Raw genomic sequence first — 22,793 nt, forward strand, 5'->3', positions numbered from 1 at the left:
AGCGATGATTGGTTTTCTCCAGGCTCTCGCTCCCATACGTCAGAGGATGTTGTGTGGAAGTTAAGGTTAAACATTATGCCAATGTTCCACCTGATGCCTTTTGAGTCTCTTTGAGTGTAGTACCAGCATGTTTTGGGGGTTCATTTCAATTAAATTCACATCAGTGGCATCACTAATTTAGTTACATGACCCAAAAAATTCTACTTGACTGTTTACATGGCTAATAAACATGCATGTTCCACTAATTTCCTGTATACATACAGCTGGGTGCACTCCATTTCATTAACATAATTAAAGGTCAGTGTTGGGACATTTGCATGTATACAAACCTGTTGATGTTGTGTTTTGTAACGTTTAAAGTTTTTCCTTTCAACCAGAAATGAAGGCCTCTCTTCTGTGCAGGCACCTCGACCGCTGCTTTGCAATTTTGATATCCAAACAAAATATGTTGTTTACATGACCTGTATTCATATTCTGAATATTGTCAGATTCATTGCTGCATCAGTTAGCAAGACTTTATGCATGCACGTCACTTTGACTGAACTGAAAAGGAGATGCGAGGATTCATTTACTTTTAAAGCGATGGCCCACATTTATCTTGTCAGCGTGTGATGGGTATTCAGTAAGCACGAACGTGTTTGTGAGCCATTCAGAGTATTTAGTTGAACGATTAGATGTTTCAGAGTGCTCTGTTTCGCTTTAACAGGTTTCGGAACCCCGTGGTAACGCGTTGAGGGGAAATGAAAATACATTTTACAAAACGTGTCTGTGAAGGACTATAACAATTTCACAGGGGATTATTTTTATACATCAGGCATCAATCCACACTTCACAAGGACAAACAGACAGCACCAAGCTGAGATTCCATTAATTTTGTATCACTCGTATCTGTACCTGAGGCACTGCTGGTAACCAACACAGAGCAGTACTACGATAGAAAAAAAGCATTGCTATGCAACAGATGCTGGATTCAATGTAATTATCAAAACGAATGAAATACTTTCATACCTTATGTCATGTTTTCATTGCCTTTGGCATATACTGTATGTGATGACATACTGTATGTGAGCTAGGAATAGTGTCAGCGCTGCACAGACTGGAGACAGCCAAACTGAGTAACATGTGCAGTTACTGTGAGTTTAATGAAATGTTAATTTATCGTTATTGTCAAAGAGAAGAAAAAAAAAGAAATAATTGCATTTCACTGACAAAAGACTTGGCTTAGCTTGTTGGCCAAGGAACATTTCAGTCACATTTGAGCTTTCCAAGTGCATAGCATGCCAGGTTCCTCAGGAGAGGAGTTCATTAATTATGAGGTGTAAAAAAAGGGACTCCATTCACTAAAGCCTCTAATTAAGGATAATATCCCAGCTGTTTTGTGATGATAATGATGTCAGCCTTCTGTACAACAATCTGCTGATTTATGTGAGCAGGTCCAACTGGTGCCTTCCATGTTTGTTAACGCTGAACAATTCCAGGACACTGGTGAGTTTGCACATAAGCAAGAGTTACTCAAGCAGACAGTTTGGATTGTGTTTAGAAAGAGAATGTAATCTACAGATATCTGCCGTCCACCTCTATCCACGGTCAAAATGTGAAATTAGCAGTAGTCCTGTTTGTGCCCTTGGCCACACATTTCCCAACACAGCTGTGATGGGTTAAATATTCACTCACTTCAGGCCAAATGTGGCCTAGTTCAGTTAAAATCCCCAGCTGTGATGCCTAAGGTCAATCCCACACACACACACACACATATATATATATATATAAATATACACACACGCCCTATTTTCTTGACAACAAACATAGGTCAAACAAGCACCACCTGGCTCAGGGGAGGCTTCGTGACCATACGGCATTCCAGAATTCAGTGTGGGTGCTTCAGTTTCATTTGCCTGTGTGTTCCCAACCAACATCATCAAAACGTTAGGATTCTGAGCTACTTCCACTCAGCTTTTTTGTTCGTGTGTCTACATATTCTACACGTATCTGGGCCAACACATTGCCTTATACAGTGTCAGAGACCAAATGAAAGAAAATATTAAATTTCAAAATACTGGAAATAAATAAATCCCAACCAAAAGTTTCAGATTTGTGATTTGTGTTGTAATTATGACTGGGAAAGCTCTAAAAATAAATTATAATAATAATTTCATCAAAATTCAATGAACATACAGTACCAGTCAAAAGTCTGACTTTCACTTCATGTTTTTTCCTTCCTTTATTACTTGCTACATTTAAAAAATAAATCACATTTAACCAGTGTAGCAACCACAATATTGTACAGCTACATGCCATTCCATCTGGTTTGAGCTTATGAGACCATCATTTGTCTTCCAATGACCCAAAACACACCTCCAGGCACTGTCACCGTCAGGAATGGAAATCAGTGGAAATCTGTACTTTGATCTGGTAAGTCCATATTTAAGATTTTTGGTTCCAACCATTGTGTCTTTGAGACGCAGAGAAGATGAATGGATGGTTATCTGCATGTCTGGTTTCCATTAGGAAACTTGGATAAGGAGGTGGGGGTGCTTTACTGGTGACACTGTTGGAAATGTATTCAGTTAAAGCACATTTAACCAGCATGGCTACCATATAGTTTTCAGCAACATGCCATCCCATCTGGTTTGAGCTTAGTGGGACCATCATTTGTCTTTCAACTGGACAGCGTCCCAAAACACACCTCCAGGCTCTGGAGCCCTATTTGACCAAGAAGGAGAGTGATGGAGTGCTACATCAGGTGACCTGGCTTCCACAATCACCGACCTAAACCTAAGTGATGGTTTGAGATGAGTTGGACTGCAGAGAGAATCTAAAAGCATTCCAGATGATGAACTCATGAAGTTGATTAAGAGAATGCCAAGACAGTGCTGTGTTTATCCTGCATTATAGATATAATATAATCTCTCTCTTATTCATTAGTACAGGTGGCGTGATGTGGCCCTGTGGCCTGAGCACTCACAGACCTCTGATCTCAATCACCTTAGTTCCCTTTTGAATGAGCCACAAATAATACTGAAAAAGGCAGCTACCACTTTCTTGTCTCATGACGGCACATTTTTTCTCTGTGGTCTGTGACACTGGACAAAGAGAAACTTATTTTTGAGGCATAGAAATAACCAGACTTCTATGATCCACAGCCATGGCTTTATAGTGATATATTAAGACTTTCTGAGAAACATACAAGTAGCACACAAAATGGCAGCCTTCCAAATTGACTATTTGCTTCATGTTATCCTTCATTAACTGTGTTGTCCTTTTTTTTTCACTGACAGAGCCACTAACAAACAGTTAAACCTAAAGAAATCATATATGATCTAAGAAGTGAATTGAATGGGCAAAAAACACACAGAATGGACATGAAACCATGCAGTGAAAATCTGAACTTTGGTCTGATGAGTTCAAATTTGAGATTGTCAGTTCCAACTTTGTCTTTGTGGGATGCAGTGAAGGTGGCTGATGGTATCCTCATGTGTGGTTCCCACCGTGTAGCATGGAAGAGGAAGTGTGCTGGCGACACTGTTGGTGATTAATAAAAAAGATTCAATGTATACCTAACCAACTTGGCTACCATAGCATTCTGCAGCGACATGCCATCCCATCTAGTTTGAGCTCAGAGGGAATATCATTTGTCTTTCAACAGGAAAATGACCCCAAACACACTTCCTGGCTCTGTAAGAGCTATTTGACTAAGAAGGAGAGTGATGGAGTGCACACAGAGTAGGTGTGAGGGTTGGAGTGGTGATAAAGGAGGTATTATGTGGTCATAATTGAACACTGGCCTACAGACATACACAGGCCTTGATTGGGAATTATACTCCCAGCTGGAGTGATAATTGAAGAGAGAATATCAGATGAGTAGAGGATCTGCTGAGGGATCAGGAGCACAGACAGTGTGTGTTTTGGGCTTTACATCACATTCAGCTCTGTACTACTATTATATCCACTCTGCTCCAGAACTCCTTTTTCACAGATCCTACTTCACAACCTACCTGACAAGGACAGTGACTCCACAGCCACTCCAACAACACAGATACATCTCAAATATTTGATGATTTCTTAAGAAGAAATTAATTTTATAATCATGACCTCTAATTAATGCAGAAGTGCAGGCTGTATGCAAGCTTTAGTTGTGACTACACAACTACAGTTTTGCAGTTCTTAATTTTCTAATACTATAATAACATACTGGTGGATATTTGTAATTTATTTTTATATTGAACATTCACTTTTGTGTCATGCCATATGTTAATGTCTGCAAGGCTATAATTTATTCACACACATCATTTTATGCGTCTGTACAGCTTCAGATAAAGTGATGTGAATGAATAATTTTTCAGCTTTCTCACACTCATACAATCTTTTCACTACCTAAGAAATGATATGAAAACTGTCTTAGTTATTTCCTGACAGTTCCTGTATCGTCATCTTGATATAATTTATGAATTGTTTTGTTCAAATAACAATAGATAAATAATAATAATAAATAACTTTGTTTTGGCTATTATTTTATTCTATATTTCATTTGTATAGTTTGCAGCTCCTGTGTTGAATTAAACTGTAAAGTTGTTACAGTACATCTCTCCCAAAGCTTTAAGCAAATCATATCTGGCTTCTGTAAAAGCTACTAGAAAAAAGGAAGGATAGTCGATAGGTATACTGCTGTCCATATTACACTGAGTAGTAGTCAGTCTCCTAGTCAGAACCCCTACGTGACACACTGTGTAGCCCTGAGCCACATCTTCTACTATTGTTCTTTGCTGGCAGCTGACATTGGACGAAAGGCAGGGTGCACCCTGGACAAGTCACCAGTTCATCACAGGGCTGACATATTCACACCTCAAACCAAAGGGCAATTTAGCATCAATTAACCTCTAAATGTGTTTGGACTTCAGAGTACTCAGAGGGAGCCCATGCAGACATGGAGAGAACATGCAAAGTCCACACAGAGAGGTCCTATACTAGTGGCAGGTTGAAAGCTTTTTGCTGTGAGGTGGCACAGCAAGAAGGTCCTGGTGGTGACAACATGTCTGTGAGGCTGGAGCACCCACCCTACCAAAGCGTGTGTAATAAGTCAGTCTACATTTTCACTCCACAAGACCGACTGAAGTAGACTTCTTTTTCGATGATATTATTGTCATTATTATGATACTATGGTGGCTTTGGCCACTTGGGGTGTAGGAGCTGTGACCACAACAAGGACATATCATCACCTCTGTTTACACATCCAGCAGTTACAGATAAATATGAGCATTTATTTGTCTGACATCTTTGAAAGACTGTTTTATTTTACATGTAGACACCTCCACCATGGTTGTAAAACCATTGGCTGGTACACAGGAATGTGTACCAGTGTAGTATGTGTTGTTTTCTAACAGCATTTCTTTGTACATCACTTTTTCTTTTTTCTTTTTTTTTAAAGATTATTTTTCGGCCTTTTCAAGCTTTATTTGATAGAGACAGCTGAAGAGTGACAGGAATGTGGAGAGACAGATGGGGAATGACATGCGGGAAAGAGCCACAGGTCTACCAACTGAGCTAAACACTGCCCCACCTCACTTTTGTTGATGCCACTGCAACATGGTTTTATGTTTTTGACATTGACTTGATTGACTGGTGATATTACAGTTTGTCGAGTGTCCACTGGCTTACCCGTAGATGCAGGAGATGTCAATGACCACATCGATCATGTCACAACACAGTTCATATGTCTGCATGTCCACTGGACTGCTGTCTGTGGCAATGTAAATCTTACTGACCACATCAAACAGGAAGGCCTTCTCAATACCTGAGTTCTGAAAATGGAGACAGAGACAAAGAACAACATCACTAAACATTCATGCTCCCACACCCACACACCCACACCCTGAAAGAGTTTTCAGAATATAGGAGATGTATACTCATACTCTCCCCTACACGCACCATATGTTTTGAAAGTGTTTCACTAACTTCACAGACAGATGGTCTTTGATACACGCATAAGTGAGAAAAGAGTGAAACTGAAAAACAGAAATACAAACTCCTCCATGCATTACAGTGGAGTTGCATTAACAAAACAGACTTGCCCCTCAGAAAACACAGAGGGGCAAGTTTAATGTAAATCGCACAAAATGTACATATTTTGTACATATTTTACGTAACTAGCATACAGCATACAGCATACAGTAAAGAGCCCGATTTTACTGCTGTACTAATTCATATTAAAGCGAAACAACAGTTGTTACAGCCGCTGCCGTTTCACCCCATTAGGTCTCTTGTGTCTATCCCAGTAGGTAAATGCAAGTGTGCGGGGGCCGTTAACGGATTGGTTCCTGGAAACCAAGAGGATTGGGATTGGTGCGACACCCTCTGCATCCTCTTCCGGCCAGCCAATCCGCTGTGTCCAATTGTCCTGGCCCGGGGCATTTAAACTGCAGCCGCCTGAGCATTGTGGTGGCTTTGTGTGTGTGTTGTTCCGAAAGCTTGCCTCGTATTTTGTGTTTTGAGAAGGTTGGTGTTGGAAATTTTGGGATTGGGCAGGGTTTAGTTTTGATTTAAATACTGATTACTCATGAAGAGATTTTTTGTTAGATTCATTAGATTAAGGGGTGCTGTTTTTGATGTTTTTTGTTATTGATAAAAATAGATTAAATAGTGAGGTTTTTGTTTCTGGTTTTGTTCTGTGACTTAGTAAAGAATAGGCTCTGTTAGAGTTCTCTTTTTGTTATATTTATTTGTTCTTTTAAACAGCACTCGTGTGCCCTTTTTGTTCCCTTTTCCCTCACCACCTTTTGTTAAATTAAGAAAATAAACGGACGAACCTAAAGCAAGTGTTATTTTTCTCTTTATTTCTTATCCCATTCTATGTTACGGTTGACCTAACGAGCCAGGTCGTAACACAGTCCATCATTACTTTAAAACATGAAGGTCAGTTAGTCCAGAACATATCAACAACTTTGAATGTGTCTTCAAGTGCAGTCACATAAACCATCAAACACTCCGATGAAGCTGGCTCTCTTGAGGACTGCCTTAGGAAAGGAAGACCAGAGTTAGCGCTGCTGCAGAGAAGTTCAAACAATTAACAGCACCTCAGATTGGAGCCCACATAAATGCTTCACAGAGTTCAGGTAGCTGACACATCATCATCAAGTGTTCAGGGGAGACTGTGTGAATCAGACCTTCATGGTCAAATAACTGCAGAGAAACCACGACTGAGGAAGACCAACAAGAAGAAGAGAACAGCTCGAACAAACAACCACACAGAATGGACATTAGACCAGAGGAAATCTGGACTTTGGTGTGATGAGTCAAATCTGAGATTTTTGTTTCCCATCACTGTGTCTTTGTGAGATGCAGAAAAAGTGAACGGATGGTATCTGCATGTGTGGTTCCCACCTTGAAGCATGGAGGAGGAGGTGTGATGGTGTGGTGCCATCCCATTGGTCTGTGATTAGTAGTAACACTGTTACCTGTACTGTTACCTGTTATCTGTACCTCCAGGAGAGTGAAGAGACGGAGAGTGATGCAGTGCTGCATCACATGACCTGGCCTCCACAATCACCCAACCTAAACCAAACTGAGATAGTTTGGGATGAGTTGGGAGTGAAGCCAACAAGTGCTCAGCATATATGGGAAGTTTTTGCTTTGTCGTTTTTGCCAAATCCAGTGAGAAAGTCACTAATTTGGCAACGCTGTCTACCCTCTGCAGACATCACATGACAGGGACAAAGAAAACATTACTCAGCTCAGTCTCCATTCAGCTTTGTGAGAAAAGGGCAAATAAACAGATGGAACAAATTTAAATAGCTGTCTCCTGTTTTCATCAATCACATTAAATTATTCTGAATATTACAGTGTGCTTTGGTAAATTTGTGGGGTAAAAATGCTTTGCTCTTGTAATGTCATTTTAATTTATTCCAGGAAGATGAGTCAGGCACTAAATCCTAAATACCAGCCTCTCTCAGGGGACGGGGTGTTCAGCTGTTTGCTACAACAATGTGAAAATTAAAAATCTGTCTGTCAGCAAATAAATGTTTAATTACACTAAGCATTATTAAAAGGAACCTGAAGAAAAGACCTCAAAACAAATACCGCCTACATATGAGAGAAACAGTGTAAGCAGAACTTGAGTTTGGATTATGTGGTCAAACTACAGTATATAGTAATATATAGTGCTAATATTTTGGATGAATATCGCAAAAAAAGCTAAATCAAGGTTATTACTGTTAATAATGGGGTTGATATGGATAATGGACAATAAATAATTAATGTTAGAAATGAGTAAGCTGGGCTTCTCACAGAACAAGATCTCAAAGTGCAATAATACACAGTCAACTCAATGATGAGAGAGAAAACAAGGATTTGGGAAATCACTGAATTCCATCAGTCCAATCAAAGGATTTCACTCAAGACAATGGTTTCCAACCTCCGGGTTAGGGGCCAGTAACGGGCCATAGAAAATGTGTTACCAGGTTGGGAGCAGATAATATGATTCAGCAAACAAAGCTGAATAATAACTGTATATCTTGTATACATATCAAGCCCCAACAATACATTCATTTTTAACTGAAGTACATCATTAGTAGGCAAGGTAATTAATCCATCAGCACCTCTCAGCACTCAGCATACAAGAAGTCTGTGTAAGGACGCTACCTGAGTGTTGCAGAGAGGGCTGTTGGTATTATTTTAATTTAGCGGGTAACCAAAATGAAACACAGAGCAAATGAAGATATGTTTTGGTTTTCTGTTCAGAGTGATGAACTTTAATTTCCCTCTCCCTCTCTCTCATTTTCTACCTCATTCTCAAGGCTTATTTTTGTGTTGGGAAGATAAACAGAAAGATCATGCCAGCATCAAAATGTCTGTGATTTATGAAGATGCATGAAAATGCATACTAATAGAAGACCCACTTTCTAACTGGAGTGCAACCAATCCTCTGCTCAAGAAGTGAGACCGTCTGAGTTATTTTCAACCGTGCCTGCAGTGTCAGTCTGTCAGACCACCACTTTGGAACTATAAACTATGGATTGTTCCCCAGGGGATGAATCCTACTGCGTCTGGTGATCCCTTTACTTTTCCCATTTCAGATCATACCTGTCCCTCAGACCAGACTGATCCTTCCCCTGCTGTCCCTACTCATCCTCCCACCTGCAGCTTGTTCCTTCAGTCCTTTAGCATGTATACCGGCCCGTCTCCACTAGCTCCTTGCCACATTGTCTTTTGCATGACGAAAAGCAGCACTTACTACCTGATTCCTGTACCTATGAGCATGTTCCATTAATTACATGTCTACCTGTACTCTGCAGCATTAGTCACCGGAACACCAGTGTCTGGTTTAAAAGTAGTTTTGCCAACTTAATTGACACTCAGCTTTGGAAGCTGAGCGCATTGAAGCAGCCAAGAGACACCAGGTACATTGCCCTGCTTTTGCTTTCATTATCCTTATGTACTTCCATCAGTTAGTTTTGTGGTTAGGTTATTATCAGAATACCCTTAAGGGGCTTTCACAAACAAAAGGTAAGGCGGCACAGAGGTGGGCCAAGGTAATAGTTTCATGCTCATGTTTTGCTATGCCACCTCAAACTTATGGTGGTAACCACCTGTCTTCGGCCAATAAAATAGCAGATAAAAAGAATTTAACAATGATGAGAATGTTGGTGTGTGAATACATGGGGTTGTACAATGGTGCTAGCTACTCATTAGTACAAACAGAAGAAGAACAAGCTTGTGAAAACATTTCCACCAGACCTTAGCTGGTCAACTGACTGGTCAATTGTCACAACATTTCACTTGCACATCAGATCCTGGGACCAACAATTTAATTTTCTTAAAATTATTTGCATAGCACCAAGCTAGTTTGCACAGGCAGTAAGTTTTTTATTTGAATGGGTTGCACCAACACTATAGCATTCACCGAAGCACTGGCCTGTCATCACAGCCTTGGACCACTGAGGTCTGTGGCAAGTTATTATTCTTTCAGGATTGAAAAGACACCCAGTCACACAGACATGCTACAGGCACAGACAGAAGAACAGAGATTACTACTTGAAAAGCTCCTTTTTTTTTTGGAGAGACATATTGATTTTTGACAAAGTTCTTCAAAGAATGCGCTTTAGAACTCTAGTTGTACATCAATGCAGTATTCTATCCAATCTCTGAAACCCAAGCATCAATCCCTACCATACCGTATACAGTTGATCTGATCGACATTCCCCAGTACAGCTTTAATGTAGTTTGAAAACTAATTTTAGCCACACATGAGTAAAGACAGTCAGTTACAGAGGGAGAGGTGTTCTCAAAGAAAAACACAGATTTCTGTAACAACAGCAGCCTCAGGTGTCCGATACATTACAGAACTGAGGCCCGTGTTTGTACAAAACACAAGCCTTGGGACTTGAGACATCTCGAGCACTCCTGAAATACAAAAGCCAGACTAACACTGTGACTGGGGTATATTACATTCTCCTGTCACACATGTTCATTCTAACGTACATTCACATTCTTTTTATGTACTTTTTCTTAATCCTATGTATTTTTATTGGGCATTTATAATACAAACATACAAACAGAGTAACTACAGAACACAAACACAGAAACAACAGAAACACAACATAACAGGTTGACAAAAAGAATCCACCCACCACTCCCTGGAGAAGACCTGCATGGAAAATATCACGGGAACTCCGCTATACATATAGGAGACAGAATTTTAAATTGGATTTGTATTAGCAAGGTACTGTAAAAAAGGTTGCCAAGTTGCATCAAAATGTTGGAGTCTGTCTTCTAAAACATATCTTATCTTATCTAATATCTTCGCTATTATAAGACCATATGAAATAAAACATTGTTGTGCTTTGTTTAATTTTTAAAAGGTTTTAGACACCCCGAGAATAATAAATAAGGGTTCTGGTGATGACTTCATGACAGGAGATTAATATAGATAACATGTCATGACAGGTTCAGACAGTCGTCTATTAAAGTTTTTGATTCGGTCTGAAAATCCTCCAGATGTCTACGTATATAGTCCCTGATTTGCAGATATTAAAAAAAGTTATTGTTTTCCAATCCAAATTTCTGCTGTAACTGAGAAAACGAGGCAATTACACCTTGTATATACAGATCTCCAACACATTTAATACCTTTCTGATTCCACTTAGAAAAGGCTCCACCCAAGCCAGACGGCAAATGTGGATGTAAATTATGTTCTGAATAATAGGATTGTTGTTATATAATAACCTACTGATCCTAGTTGGCACTAATACAATTGTAGCCAGTGAGTATGGGTGTCATTCCTCCTGTTCCATCAGTAGCCAATTAGGTGGGACTTTGTGGTGTTTAGCCAGAAAATGAAATTCTTAATCGCAGAGGCCCCCTAGTAAAACAAAAAAATTGGAAGTGCTAATCCTCCTGCAGATTTAGGCCTGCAGAGATATTTCTTACCTATTCTGGGGGATTTATGTCCTCACAAAAAAGGAGTAATTAAAGAGTCTAATTGTTTAAAAAAGATTTTTAAGGAATATTGGGATATTTTAATACAGATATAATAACTGTGGAAGAAAGACCATCTTAACCGCATTTATTCTTCCAATCAACAAGATTGGGAGTGAATCCCAATACAATAACCTAGAGCGCAGTTTTTCTATTAAAGGAGGAAATGAGGAGATTTTAAACTGGAGGTTAATCAAGAATGTCAGGTCATCTGTGTAAACTAGCATTAAGACACTTTTTGTCCAATTAATCCGATATTCTGCAAAAGTACCGAATAAATTGATTTTATCTAAAAGTGTTGTAATAGTTATTTGTCGAGGTGTTACATAAAGAAGAATAACATCTACATACAATGATATTTTACTAATTGTTTCTTTAGTGGTGTATCCATGTATCATCGCTTCTCTGCCTTTTGGCTAAGATCAAGTGTAGTATCTGTTCTTATCAGTTTAATATCTGATACATCCCCTACCCGGGGACCAAATATTAAATTGATTTTTGGAGCAGGGAGATGGAATAGGGGCTTGCTTCGTCCACTCCACGCATCGACCCGGTATTGCAGTATCTCCGGGAACGGTGCACGAGTCTAATACTTTGAGCCAACGGCTTAATAGCAAGAGCAAAGATTAAAGGGGAGAGGGGGCATCCCTGCCTCGTCCCCCTACATAACTTAAACGGGGAGGATAGTTGGTTAGAATTTGGGTTGTAGGGTTTCTGTAGATAAGTTTAATTAGTGACAAAAAACCATCTCCGAGATTGAATCTACTGAGAACTTCAAGTAAGTATTGCCACTCAATCTGATCAAACGCCTTTTCGGCATCAAGCGTATGACGAGATCAGAGTGTGGTTCTCTTCTTGTGTACATAATATTAAAGAGGCGTCTCAGATTGAAAGTAGAGTTTCTGTTAGGTACAAAACCCGTCTGGTCTGGGTGAACTAATCTCTCCAGCAAGGGGCTCAGTCTGTTAGCGAGTATTTTGGCAAATAGCTTCCCGTCAACATTCAGGAGTGAAATGGGGCGATAGGCACCGACTTCCTGTGGATCTTTCCCTTTCTTATGAATTACCGTGATCACAGCCTCAGTTAAAGTCGGTGGTAGAGCACCGCTTTCCAGAGCGTGTTTGTATACCTTTAATAAATAAGGAGATAACTTTTCACCATACGTTTTATATAATTCTCCAGGCAGTCCGTCAGGACCTGGTGATTTATTACATTTTAATGAGGCAACAGCAGACTGAACCTCTTTGATTGTGAGCTCCGCATTTAGCAATTTACAATCTCCAACACCTAATCTGGGTAGGTTACATTTATCTAAAAAACGTATTAATAATCTCAGACTCTGAGGTAGATTTAGAAGTACACACGTCTGTGTAAAATTCAAGGAACCTGTTATTAATATCTTTGGATTTTGTGAGTATTGTGTTATCACAGGCTTTTACCTTATGTATTGTCCTATCATTCTCCATTTTTCTTAGCTTACCTTATGTATTGTCCTATCATTCTCCATTTTTCTTAGCTGACGAGCTAATAATGATGTGGTTTATCCCCAAATTTGAATTTGATTGTATTCATATTTCAATGTTGTTTTTTTTCAAAGCAGAATTGTAGATGGGAATCGAGCATTTTCCTGATCCAGTGCTTTGATCTGTCCTTAATTTGGACATGTTTTCTTTTCTCCTTGAGGCTTCAAATAAAATTATGCTACCTCTAATGTAGGCTTTAAACGCTTCCCAAAGAGTGGAGGGAAAAATCTCTGGAATATCATTCAACTCAAAATACAATGATATTTTATCTTTTAGGTAGTCACAAAATCTTTTATCTGCAAGCAGGTGAGGATTTAGTCTCCAAGATATATGTGTTTAGGAATTCACTTAAAGCATTTCTAGGAGGTTTCTTTGTGGAGGATCTACCTAGATATGCATCCAAAACGGTGTTGAAATCTCCTCCGATTATCATATTAGTCTGTGCCATATCTGGTATTAATGCAAAAACTTTCTGAAAAAATACAGGGTTATCTGTGTTAGGAGCATACATATTTACTAGGTTGAGGGAGATATTCTGAATCTCTCCAATCACTATAATATAGCGACCCTCTCTGTCGGTTATTGTTTTTTTCTGCAAAAAAGGTACACCCTTGCTAATTAAGATTGCCACGCCTCTTGCTTTAGAAATAAAAGCAGAGTGATAGATCTCTCCTGTCCACTTTGGCCTAAGCCATGTGATTTATTATTCAGATGGGTCTCTTGTAAAAACATAATATCCGAGGCCAGTGTTTTAAGATGGGACAAAACCTACACTCTTTTTACTGGATTATTCACTCCACGCACATTCCAACTTTCCCACATTCTTTTTATGTACTTGTCACATATACAAGATATGCGGTTTATTTTCTGATGTCTTCAATACGTGAAACATTTTTCTGTCTTTGAAAAATAATCTTTTTTCACAGACATTATCAACATGCTAAGCTGTGTTTCTTTCAGAACATCATTTCCATCCTGTCAGCCATTTTCTTCTTCAGAAATAAGAATGACATCTGTATTGACTGTAGAATCTGTAAGTGGAGCCTAGAAACTGTTATTTACTGCATGTTGACATTGTACTCATGCACAATCTTCATGGGAAGTCAAAACAAGCTTTCCAGCTGATAGCTAGTGTCTGACTTGTTTCAAAATGTACTCTGGTTTCAGAAGTGAGGCTATTATATAAATTATACAAGAGAAGCATGTCTAATCAGTCTGACTGTAGTATTTGCAAAATACCATGTCCACTTATCTACACGTGTAAATTAAAATCATTAACTTTCATTATGCAAAATGACATCAAACAGGCTATTGATACAATATCCTTTTCAAATCCTATGAAGGCTGCTAAAATGACTGATAATAGCTCTTTAATGCTTCTTTAATTAGCAGACACCCCCTGATTATGTTATTGATTTATTGCCTTTGAAGTTTTCAGCAATCCCCTTTTTTAAAAGTAAGAACAATTTACAGTCAGATCTGATTGGTTATAGTTCCATAATGCCACATTTTACACTTCAAATTGGTCTTCCTCGTGGTTGTCTAATTTTGACACATTTGTTTCTGAGCTGCTGAAATATTGTATTATTATTATTGAGATACTTCATGAACTGTAAACACAAAACAAACCTACATGTGTTCAAAAGAGAGATAACTGTCAGCCAGCTGACAGACAACATGTCTTTGTTTTTTAAAACACACTACCCAAATCTCAAAAGCAACTAAAAAAAACACACTTGCTTCTGAATCTTAATAAACATGAGCTCTACCCTGTACATGACTGCCCCCTAAAGGATGTACCCAGTAATTCCTACAGTATCAAGGAATCTAGGTATGCCAAAACTACAGTAACCTAAAGAGATACAAATCCATACTGAAGTCCTGACTCCAAAGACATAAGTCAATATTAAAACAAATGTGTCTAAACAAGATGGGAAGCTTATCAAGGTGTACGTCATCTCACAGGCTAATAAAATCAATGAATCTTTTTTTTTTTTGAGTGCGTTTGGAGAGAAACGCATTAAACGATAAGGTCAGTTACTTTTAAATCATCATCCTTCACCATTTAAAACTGAATAATTTGGCAAAAATCATCAAAAGTTTAACAAATGATAAAAGATTCACTGCATTAGCGAAAAAATGAAGCACACTGCTAAAGAACTTTTCCTCATGACTCTTGGCACACTTTTAAAGGACTGATCAGTGGAACCAAATGTATCAACTGGAGACAGGATTTCTGGAGCCAGCATACGGCTTTACAGCCAATCACCTGTAAAGCCGTATAAATGACATGGCTTCCTTTTCTACAACAGTTTCACACACAATACAAATATTCTTCAGCTGTGGGAAATGCTCAGAATATTTTTACTAACAGATAAGATAAAGAGATAAACAATCAATTAGCATATTACTCGACAATAAACATAATGTTTTTGTAGTCCAGTACATGGAGAATGTCTTTGTTCAACATTACACGTTTCTTGTTTTACTATATTAGAATACTGAAAAAGTTGGTTTTGTATACATGGCATCAGCAAATATTCTATTCAGTATGACATACACAACATGAATGTGACTGTCAGCTCTTTGGCAGTACAGCTATGACTTGAGATCAGTTAGATTTGACAGGAATGACAGGAGAGTGTACATCTTGGCGATGTTCTTTCACCTAACAGTCAGCGAAGACATGCAACCAGTCTATCTGTTAGGTATCACTGCCACCTAGTGACAGGATCATGAAGTACAGGAGATCATGCATATAGTCCAATAACAATAGGGAACACAGTGGTGCAGCAGGATTACTCACAGATATGAAAATGTTGAGCAGGTTTTCCAGTGTAGGCAGCTGTGGGATGAGCTTCTGGACCACTTTACTGAAAGCCTCGAATATGGAGTGGTCATATATGCTGGTTAAATAGAAGCTATGAAGATCAGGAGAAGAAATTCCAATGACAAACTGCTTCACAGTCATGATCATCCTTAGCTTTATATTGATCTGGATGTAAAACGAGGCAACTATTGCCAGTCCAAAGATTAGCATGTCAAGGTTATCACACACTTTTCAGATAGTATTACACTCTCAACTTTGAAAGTCCTGTAGCAAAGGAAGGAAAACATTTGTCAATACTAGTGCAGATATCACACCTCGCTTTATTTTTCACACTGTGCCAAGAACTCAGAGGAGCACCATCACCAGCGTAGAAAGTGGTCCAATTCAAAAATAAATGAATAAATTCATGAATAAATTTAATTTTCATTGTTACGCTGATGACACCCAATTATATTTATCGATCAAGCCTGATGAAACCAATCAGTTAACTAAACTTCCAGCATGCCTTAAGGATATAAAAAGTTGGATGACCTACAATTTTCTGATGTTAAATTCAGACAAAACTGAAGTTCTTGTAATTGGACCCAAACACCTCCGAAACAAATTCAGAAGCTAATTCAGAATGCTGCTGCACGTGTTCTGACAGGAACCAAGATCAGAGATCACATCTCTCCCATTTTGGCTTCCTTGCATTGGCTACCTATTAAATCTAGAATAGAATTTAAAATTCTTCTCCTTACATACAAAGCTCTTCATGGTCAGGCACCATCTTATCTCAAATAGCTCATAGTACCTTACTACCCCTCTAGAACACTGCGCACTCAGGACGCTGGGTTCCTTGTGGTTCCTATAGTCTCCAAAAGTAGATTGGGAGCCAGAGCTTTCAGCTATCAGGCTCCTCTTCTGTGGAATAAACTACCATTCTGGGTTTGGGAGGTTTGGGAACTTTCCTTTTGGATAGAGCTTATATTTAGGGCTGGCTCTGGTCATCCCTTAGTTATGCTGCCATCCTAACCCCCCCCCCCCCCCCCCTCGCCATCACCACCACCATCTGGAAACATACATGTCTCATTAATGCATGTTAATGCATGTTACTAAATAAATTTCCCTGGAGTTTTTGTGCTCTCTCGTCCAGCAGGTTCTCATGGATCATGGCTGCTGCTGTGGCTGGTCCTGCATAATGTCCACCACATATGTCATTATTGCTTCCATATCTCCATTACAGTTTATAGGTAGTTTATGATTTGCTGCTGCTGTGCATCTGTGTCTCTCTGTCTCTCTTTATCTCTCTCTATTTATCTGTCTATCCCCCTTCTCTCTCTCTATCTGCCCCTCTCTATCTTTAACTCAACCGGTCGTGGTGGATGACTGTCTACCAATGAGCTTGGGTCTGCTCGAGGTTTCTGTCTGTTAAAAGGAAGTTTTTCCTCGCCACCGTCATCAATGTTTGCTCATGGTGGAACTGTTGGTCTCTGTAAATAATATTATAAAGAGTACAGTCTAGACCTGCTCTGTATGAAAAGTGTCATGAGATAACTTTTGTTATGATATGGCGCTATATAAATAAATTGAATTGAATTGAATTAAATCAATATATGACCTGCCCCACGGTACATGTTTTAAACTGTTAAGATTCATGACAGTAGTGTATCATTTTGAGAATCTATTAAATCTAAACAAACTAAAACATAAAGCCATCCTGATGCTGCAGGTAGGACTCACCTCAGGTGTATTCGTTCCAGCCCGGCATCTGCGAGGTCATCGTTGGCTCGTTTGTGAATGTCCCTCTGCTTCTCAATCTTATGGTCATCCGACAGGCCGTCCACTTTGTGGATGAACACCTCAAAGTTGATGTCCGGGTTAACTTTGTAGGCCCTGGTCACTGTGAGATGCAGTCTGCTCAGAGCTTCCACATAGTCATCCTATCACGAGGAAGAGAAAATATTCACATATTCACAAGCTGTGCACTAATGTTTGCAACATTTGGCAAAATCTGTGAAATAAAACACAAATGTACAAATGTTGGAAACATTTGAGATGAGAGGATTAATACCACTCTCAAAGTCTTTCATTAAAGCCCCTACCTTAGCTTAGCATAAAGACTGGAAACAGATGGAAACAGCAAGCCTGGCTCTGAACCATAAGAAACATCCACCTACCAGTACCTCTAAAACTCTCTAACATGTTATCATTGATAAAAAGTGATTGTGCATGGTAAATTCGACTTCAGTACAGCCTATCATCTCCAAGGACAGGTGGTTGGACCTGATTTAACAGTAGACAAAGTGAAAAGACTGAATGTTGAATAGAGTAGAAATCCTTCACAATATTATTAAGGATTAAGTACTTTGTGGCCTGACCTGTGAATCGATGACAAAGATTAGCGCACCAGTGCCTCTGAAGATCATTTCGTAATCAAAAGTGGGGTCAAAGAAGTCAATCTGGCCGGGGAAGTCCCAGATCTGGAAGCTGACAAAGGAGCTGCTGCTGACGTCCTCCCTGCAGATCTTATTGGTGCTCTCCAGGAACAGTGTCTCATTGGGTGACATTTTATGGAAGACCACCTTCTGAATGGAGGACTTCCCGCTCCTCCGCAGGCCCATCAACAGTATGCGAGGTTTGACCTCTCCATTCAGAGAATCACTGAAGACTACACATTGATAGAGACAGAGGCATTATAAATAAGATTGTTAAACCACATGATAACACACTTCAAGGGATGTTTTAGAAGCCAGTTTACAACTACTGCTCAGCAGAGGTTGTGATGCTGTTTATTCATGGTGAATGTCACCTTTTATAAGCAAACCACCTCCACGCTACTAACTACACAGCACTAATAACCTTGATGATGTCATCCCGGTTATCTATGCTTAGTCTAGGAGAGTGTCTTAAAAAAGATGCTACAGAGTTCAAACAGGTAAAATGTAGGATCCAATCCTTTAGTGTTTTAGGAGATCTCCACCTGTGCTTAGGGTTGCAAAGGGGCAGAATGTTTCTGGTAAATTTCCAGAAACTTACCATGGGAAGTTAAGCTTTTAAGAATTTTGGGAATATTCCAAATCAGAAAGGGAATTCACTGTAAGTTGTGGGTAATTCAAACAAAGTGTATCATATCCAAATATAAATCTAAACATTTTGTTTTGTCATAAGCAGACATGCAAAATAAAACAATTAAAAAACATTTGAACAGATTTATTTGTAAGTAGAACTTTATCAAGTTTTAATTATTTTATTTAATATTATGTAGTCCACAAGCTCAAATGTGTGTCTTCAATAATCTCTGTGCTCTGGGCTCTAAAGTGTGGTCCAGGTACAGAAATCACAGGTAGGGGGCGTGGCCTCAATAGCCCTGCAGAACCTGCATGAAATCTGGTTGTTTTAGTCAAGATTATGCTCAAAATATATTTTCCCCAACTATATTTAAGTTCCATATCAAGGGCCAACCTTCAGTTTTGTAAATTCCCAGTTTATTCCCATTTGTTCCCATGAAGTTTCCAACTTTGAAAATTCCCACAATTTTGTAACCCTGTGCTGGTTCCGTTTAAAGCTGAAGCACTCTCCCAAAAAGGTCGCAGACAATTATAAAAAGAAGAGGGAGGGTTCATGTGTTACACTAAGACATTCATGCAATTCTGGTTCTTTCTGATAACATGCAGCTTTTGTTTGACGAAAAAAAAAACATGAAATATCCAAGTTTTTTTTATGTTTAATATTGTCAGTGGAGACCCATACTGACTGAGTTCAGCCACATTGATCCCTAACAGCTGCATTAAAATCAGCACATAAAGAGTCTGGGGTCAAGAGTGACCTGCACAGTCCTGACCTGAACCTCATTGAACACCTTTGGGAGAGATTACAACTCTGACTGAGGCCTTCTTGTCCAACATCAGCGCCTGACCTCACAGATGCTCTTTTGAGTGAACAGGCATAAATTTCCTCAGACATGTTTACTATTTTAGAGGTCAGATCATTATTTTGATTCAGTGCTAATGTTGGTTTAAGTGTTCATTTCAAGAGTTGGACACTTGCCGGCCCCTCATTACCTCTGATCAAGGCCCTAAACCTCCAACTGCTTAATACCACAGCATCAGATGTGACTTTGGTTATACTAACCAGCTTTAAGGTGTGATTATGCCCTAGCTACCCTAGATTTTTTTTATTTTAAATATGCAGTTTAATATTCAACCCTTTTTGCTGAGAAATTAACTTCAACATGTAGCTCTCATTATTCTTCTTGCAGTGCAAAGACTCCAAAATATTGTGCCAAAATACTAGTAGTATGAATAGGAAGAAGCATGAACATGAGACGATTGTCGGTAGGCATGGAGTGCATATGAGTTTCCTATCGCCCCAGGCAAATGTACAATATTACAGTCATACTGTGTGTGTGTCACATTCCTATCTAGACACTACGACCTTGATTGTGAATGTCAAGTTCATTCTAACAAAAGGCTTTCTGCTGTTCTGCGTTTCATCAACGTTCAGTAAACGAGTCAATAACACAGTGTTTGGTGAAACAATAGCTCCCATTATAGCTCAGCTGTTCACTTCATCAAATGCACTTTTCTCATTTTCTATTTCGGTGTAGGCAGAAAGAAGTGCAGAGCAGAAGGCCACAGTGTGCTTATGATAACAAACACTCCCTCTCTACCAGTCATATCCTGACTGAAGTCACTTCAAAGAAGAAGGAGAGGACAGACGTGAACACACTTCTATCAAGTCCAGAACTGATCGAGCAGCCCTCTGCCAGCCTGCAGTTCATCAGCCAATCACAGAAAAGTAATGGAGCACAGTTCAAACAAGTTTTCAATACTATAAAATGATTTAGTAGGCGTTACAAAGAATGTGCACACATGAACTAATAATTACTCTGATTAGAAAATATCATATGACATGTTTCATTATTTTTCTGATGTTATGAAAAAATCAATAAGTCTTCAGCCATGCTAGCATCTGTGTGAGTCTGCACTGTAAAGCTAACATCAGCTTAACTTTCTCACAATGACAATGTAACAGACGTTTGTTTTCCCACAGAGGAGAGGAGATTTTAAGACACTGACATCAGGACTAGAGTGACCACATGCCATGCATGTGACTGACGCATAATGCTTCATCACATTAAATGCTAGGCTTTGGGGAGGTTTTCACGACCTGGCTTCCTTTCGCCTATTCCCTCCTTCCAAGCATGGGGAAAATGGGTGAGTGTTTTAGCCTAAAACACCTGGATTGGCTGTCTGTAGTGCAGCTGTTAGCAGCTGTGAGAAGGCCCAAACTAATGTACATGGAAAACACATATTTCTGTCATTTTAGGTCAATTTTATCACACTGATGTTTTCAGGTCTTATTTTATGTTACTTACTTGATGCAGTAAAAATGTTATAACGCAGAGCCTCGATGATGTTAACCAATAGTTACAGCTGTATTTCCACTACATAGTGCAGCTGGATTCTAAAATTGAGGATGATCTCAGCTAAGGTTTGTACCTCTGATTATCACACCTAATCAATCTTTAATCAATCATTATTCAATCACCTGACTGAATGATCAGTCAGGTGATTGAATAATGATAGCTAGCACACTAGGTGACATCAATAAAGAAACACACCCAAGATGTATTGTGACCAACACGTGCATGCTGGGACCACAGACTGTATGGCTGAAGCTGTGGATCCTGCACACTGATGAGTGCTGAGTGGACTGGTTATAGTGGGACACAGAGGCTGAGTGGACTGGTTATAGTGGGACAGAGGTTATGCAGGGACACAGTGGACTGTTTCTTACAGTAGTCTGAGCAGGTTTCACACTGCTAGGCACAGGCAGCCTTTAAAGGCATACTGTCAGTGAGCGGCGCTTAGGCGGGAGTCGCTCCGGGACAGGTGTGCGCATTGGGGGAAACTGGATTATACCACTGCATGTTCGAGATTAATGTAACCTTATACTGTATATGTGATGTCATCTGTATGACTATAAAGCGTGTAGTAAATGTATTCCGTTGCTATACTTCTGTAGTAACTTTAAATAATGACGCCCGCTGACTTTGTAGCTGACGCAGTAGTGAATTTGTATTTTAAATATGGAGCCCAGCTCCCGTTAGCTAACTGCAGGGAGCCTGGTTAAAGTGAGGAGCAGTACCGAGCAGCAGCTGAGCTGCACCGAGCCGTGTCAGGGGCAGAGCCGCGCTGACAGCGTCCCGTCTCCCCTCGCTCCCTGCCGGTGTGTGACCTTCCTCAGCAGAAGAAATACCCGCCTACCTCCGTCCTCACAGCCCAGCTCGGCGTCTGAAAACGCCTCCAGGTCGTCTTCGTCGTCGTAATATCCCAGAGCCGTGTCCTCCTCATCCTCCCCGCTCAGAGCTGAGCCCCTTTCAGTGGTCATGCTGACTTCTCCTACCGTCGCCTTCTTGCTAGGTTGGGTTTTAGCCGCTTGTGGTGTCTAACTTTCCTACATTGTCACCTGATACACGAGAGCCATGCTGGCGAACTTTCACCCCCCTCCGCTGCCTCCAGTCTGACACTGCGGGCCGGGCACACGGGGAGGGGTCGAGGAGTTTGAGACCAAAACAAGAGGGCTGCATGCCAGCGGGACACAACCAGGCTTCAATCGATCCTAACAGCCTGTTACAGAGAAACTATTAGTTGTCTGTTGAAATAAATAATTAAAGGAAAATAAACCAATACATGGGCCTACATCAGTATACAGCCAAATAATGGTATACTGAATTAATTATTATACTTATATACTCTATATTGCACAGTATGAGTAGATTATTTGTGAGTAATGATAATCTAATATTAAAAGACCAAAAACGAAATGTAAACAGTGAGAATAAATCATTTATAATTTACATTTATAATTTTAGTTATCCTGACATTTGTATCTGATATAAACGTCACCAGTTTTAGACATGACTGAAAGTACTTTCTAACAGGCGACCTAAAAAGTCCCTAGTCCTTCCTAGTCCGCTGTTGGTG

At 39.6% G+C, this 22,793-nt stretch overlaps 1 protein-coding gene and 1 non-coding gene across 4 annotated transcripts in view; one reads left to right on the forward strand and one right to left on the reverse strand.

Annotated features, from left to right (window-relative positions):
• Positions 1-22,421, reverse strand: part of rragd (ras-related GTP binding D) — a 38,638-nt gene extending 16,217 nt beyond the window's left edge. Inside the window, exons 1-6 of one of the 3 annotated variants that reach the window (XM_019265143.2) lie at positions 22,074-22,421; positions 18,183-18,472; positions 17,545-17,744; positions 15,799-15,913; positions 5,656-5,798; positions 2,686-3,522 (exon numbers count right to left, since the gene is read on the reverse strand). In XM_019265143.2, coding sequence (XP_019120688.1) covers positions 3,420-3,522; positions 5,656-5,798; positions 15,799-15,913; positions 17,545-17,744; positions 18,183-18,472; positions 22,074-22,197 — 975 coding nt within the window. In that variant the 5' untranslated portion in view covers positions 22,198-22,421 and the 3' untranslated portion in view covers positions 2,686-3,419. Of the gene's footprint in view, positions 1-2,685; positions 3,523-5,655; positions 5,799-15,798; positions 15,914-17,544; positions 17,745-18,182; positions 18,473-22,073 lie in introns of those variants that run through there. The other 2 variants (XM_010751936.3, XM_027288105.1) reach the window with 2 other exon arrangements.
• LOC113747675 (U2 spliceosomal RNA) lies at positions 11,866-12,056 on the forward strand. The gene has a single exon (XR_003463773.1). It is a non-coding gene; the product is annotated as a U2 spliceosomal RNA (small nuclear RNA).
• Positions 22,422-22,793: the final 372 nt, after the last annotated feature.

The sequence above is a fragment of the Larimichthys crocea genome, chromosome XIV, assembly GCF_000972845.2.
Source record: "Larimichthys crocea isolate SSNF chromosome XIV, L_crocea_2.0, whole genome shotgun sequence".
Lineage (NCBI taxonomy): Eukaryota > Metazoa > Chordata > Actinopteri > Sciaenidae > Larimichthys > Larimichthys crocea.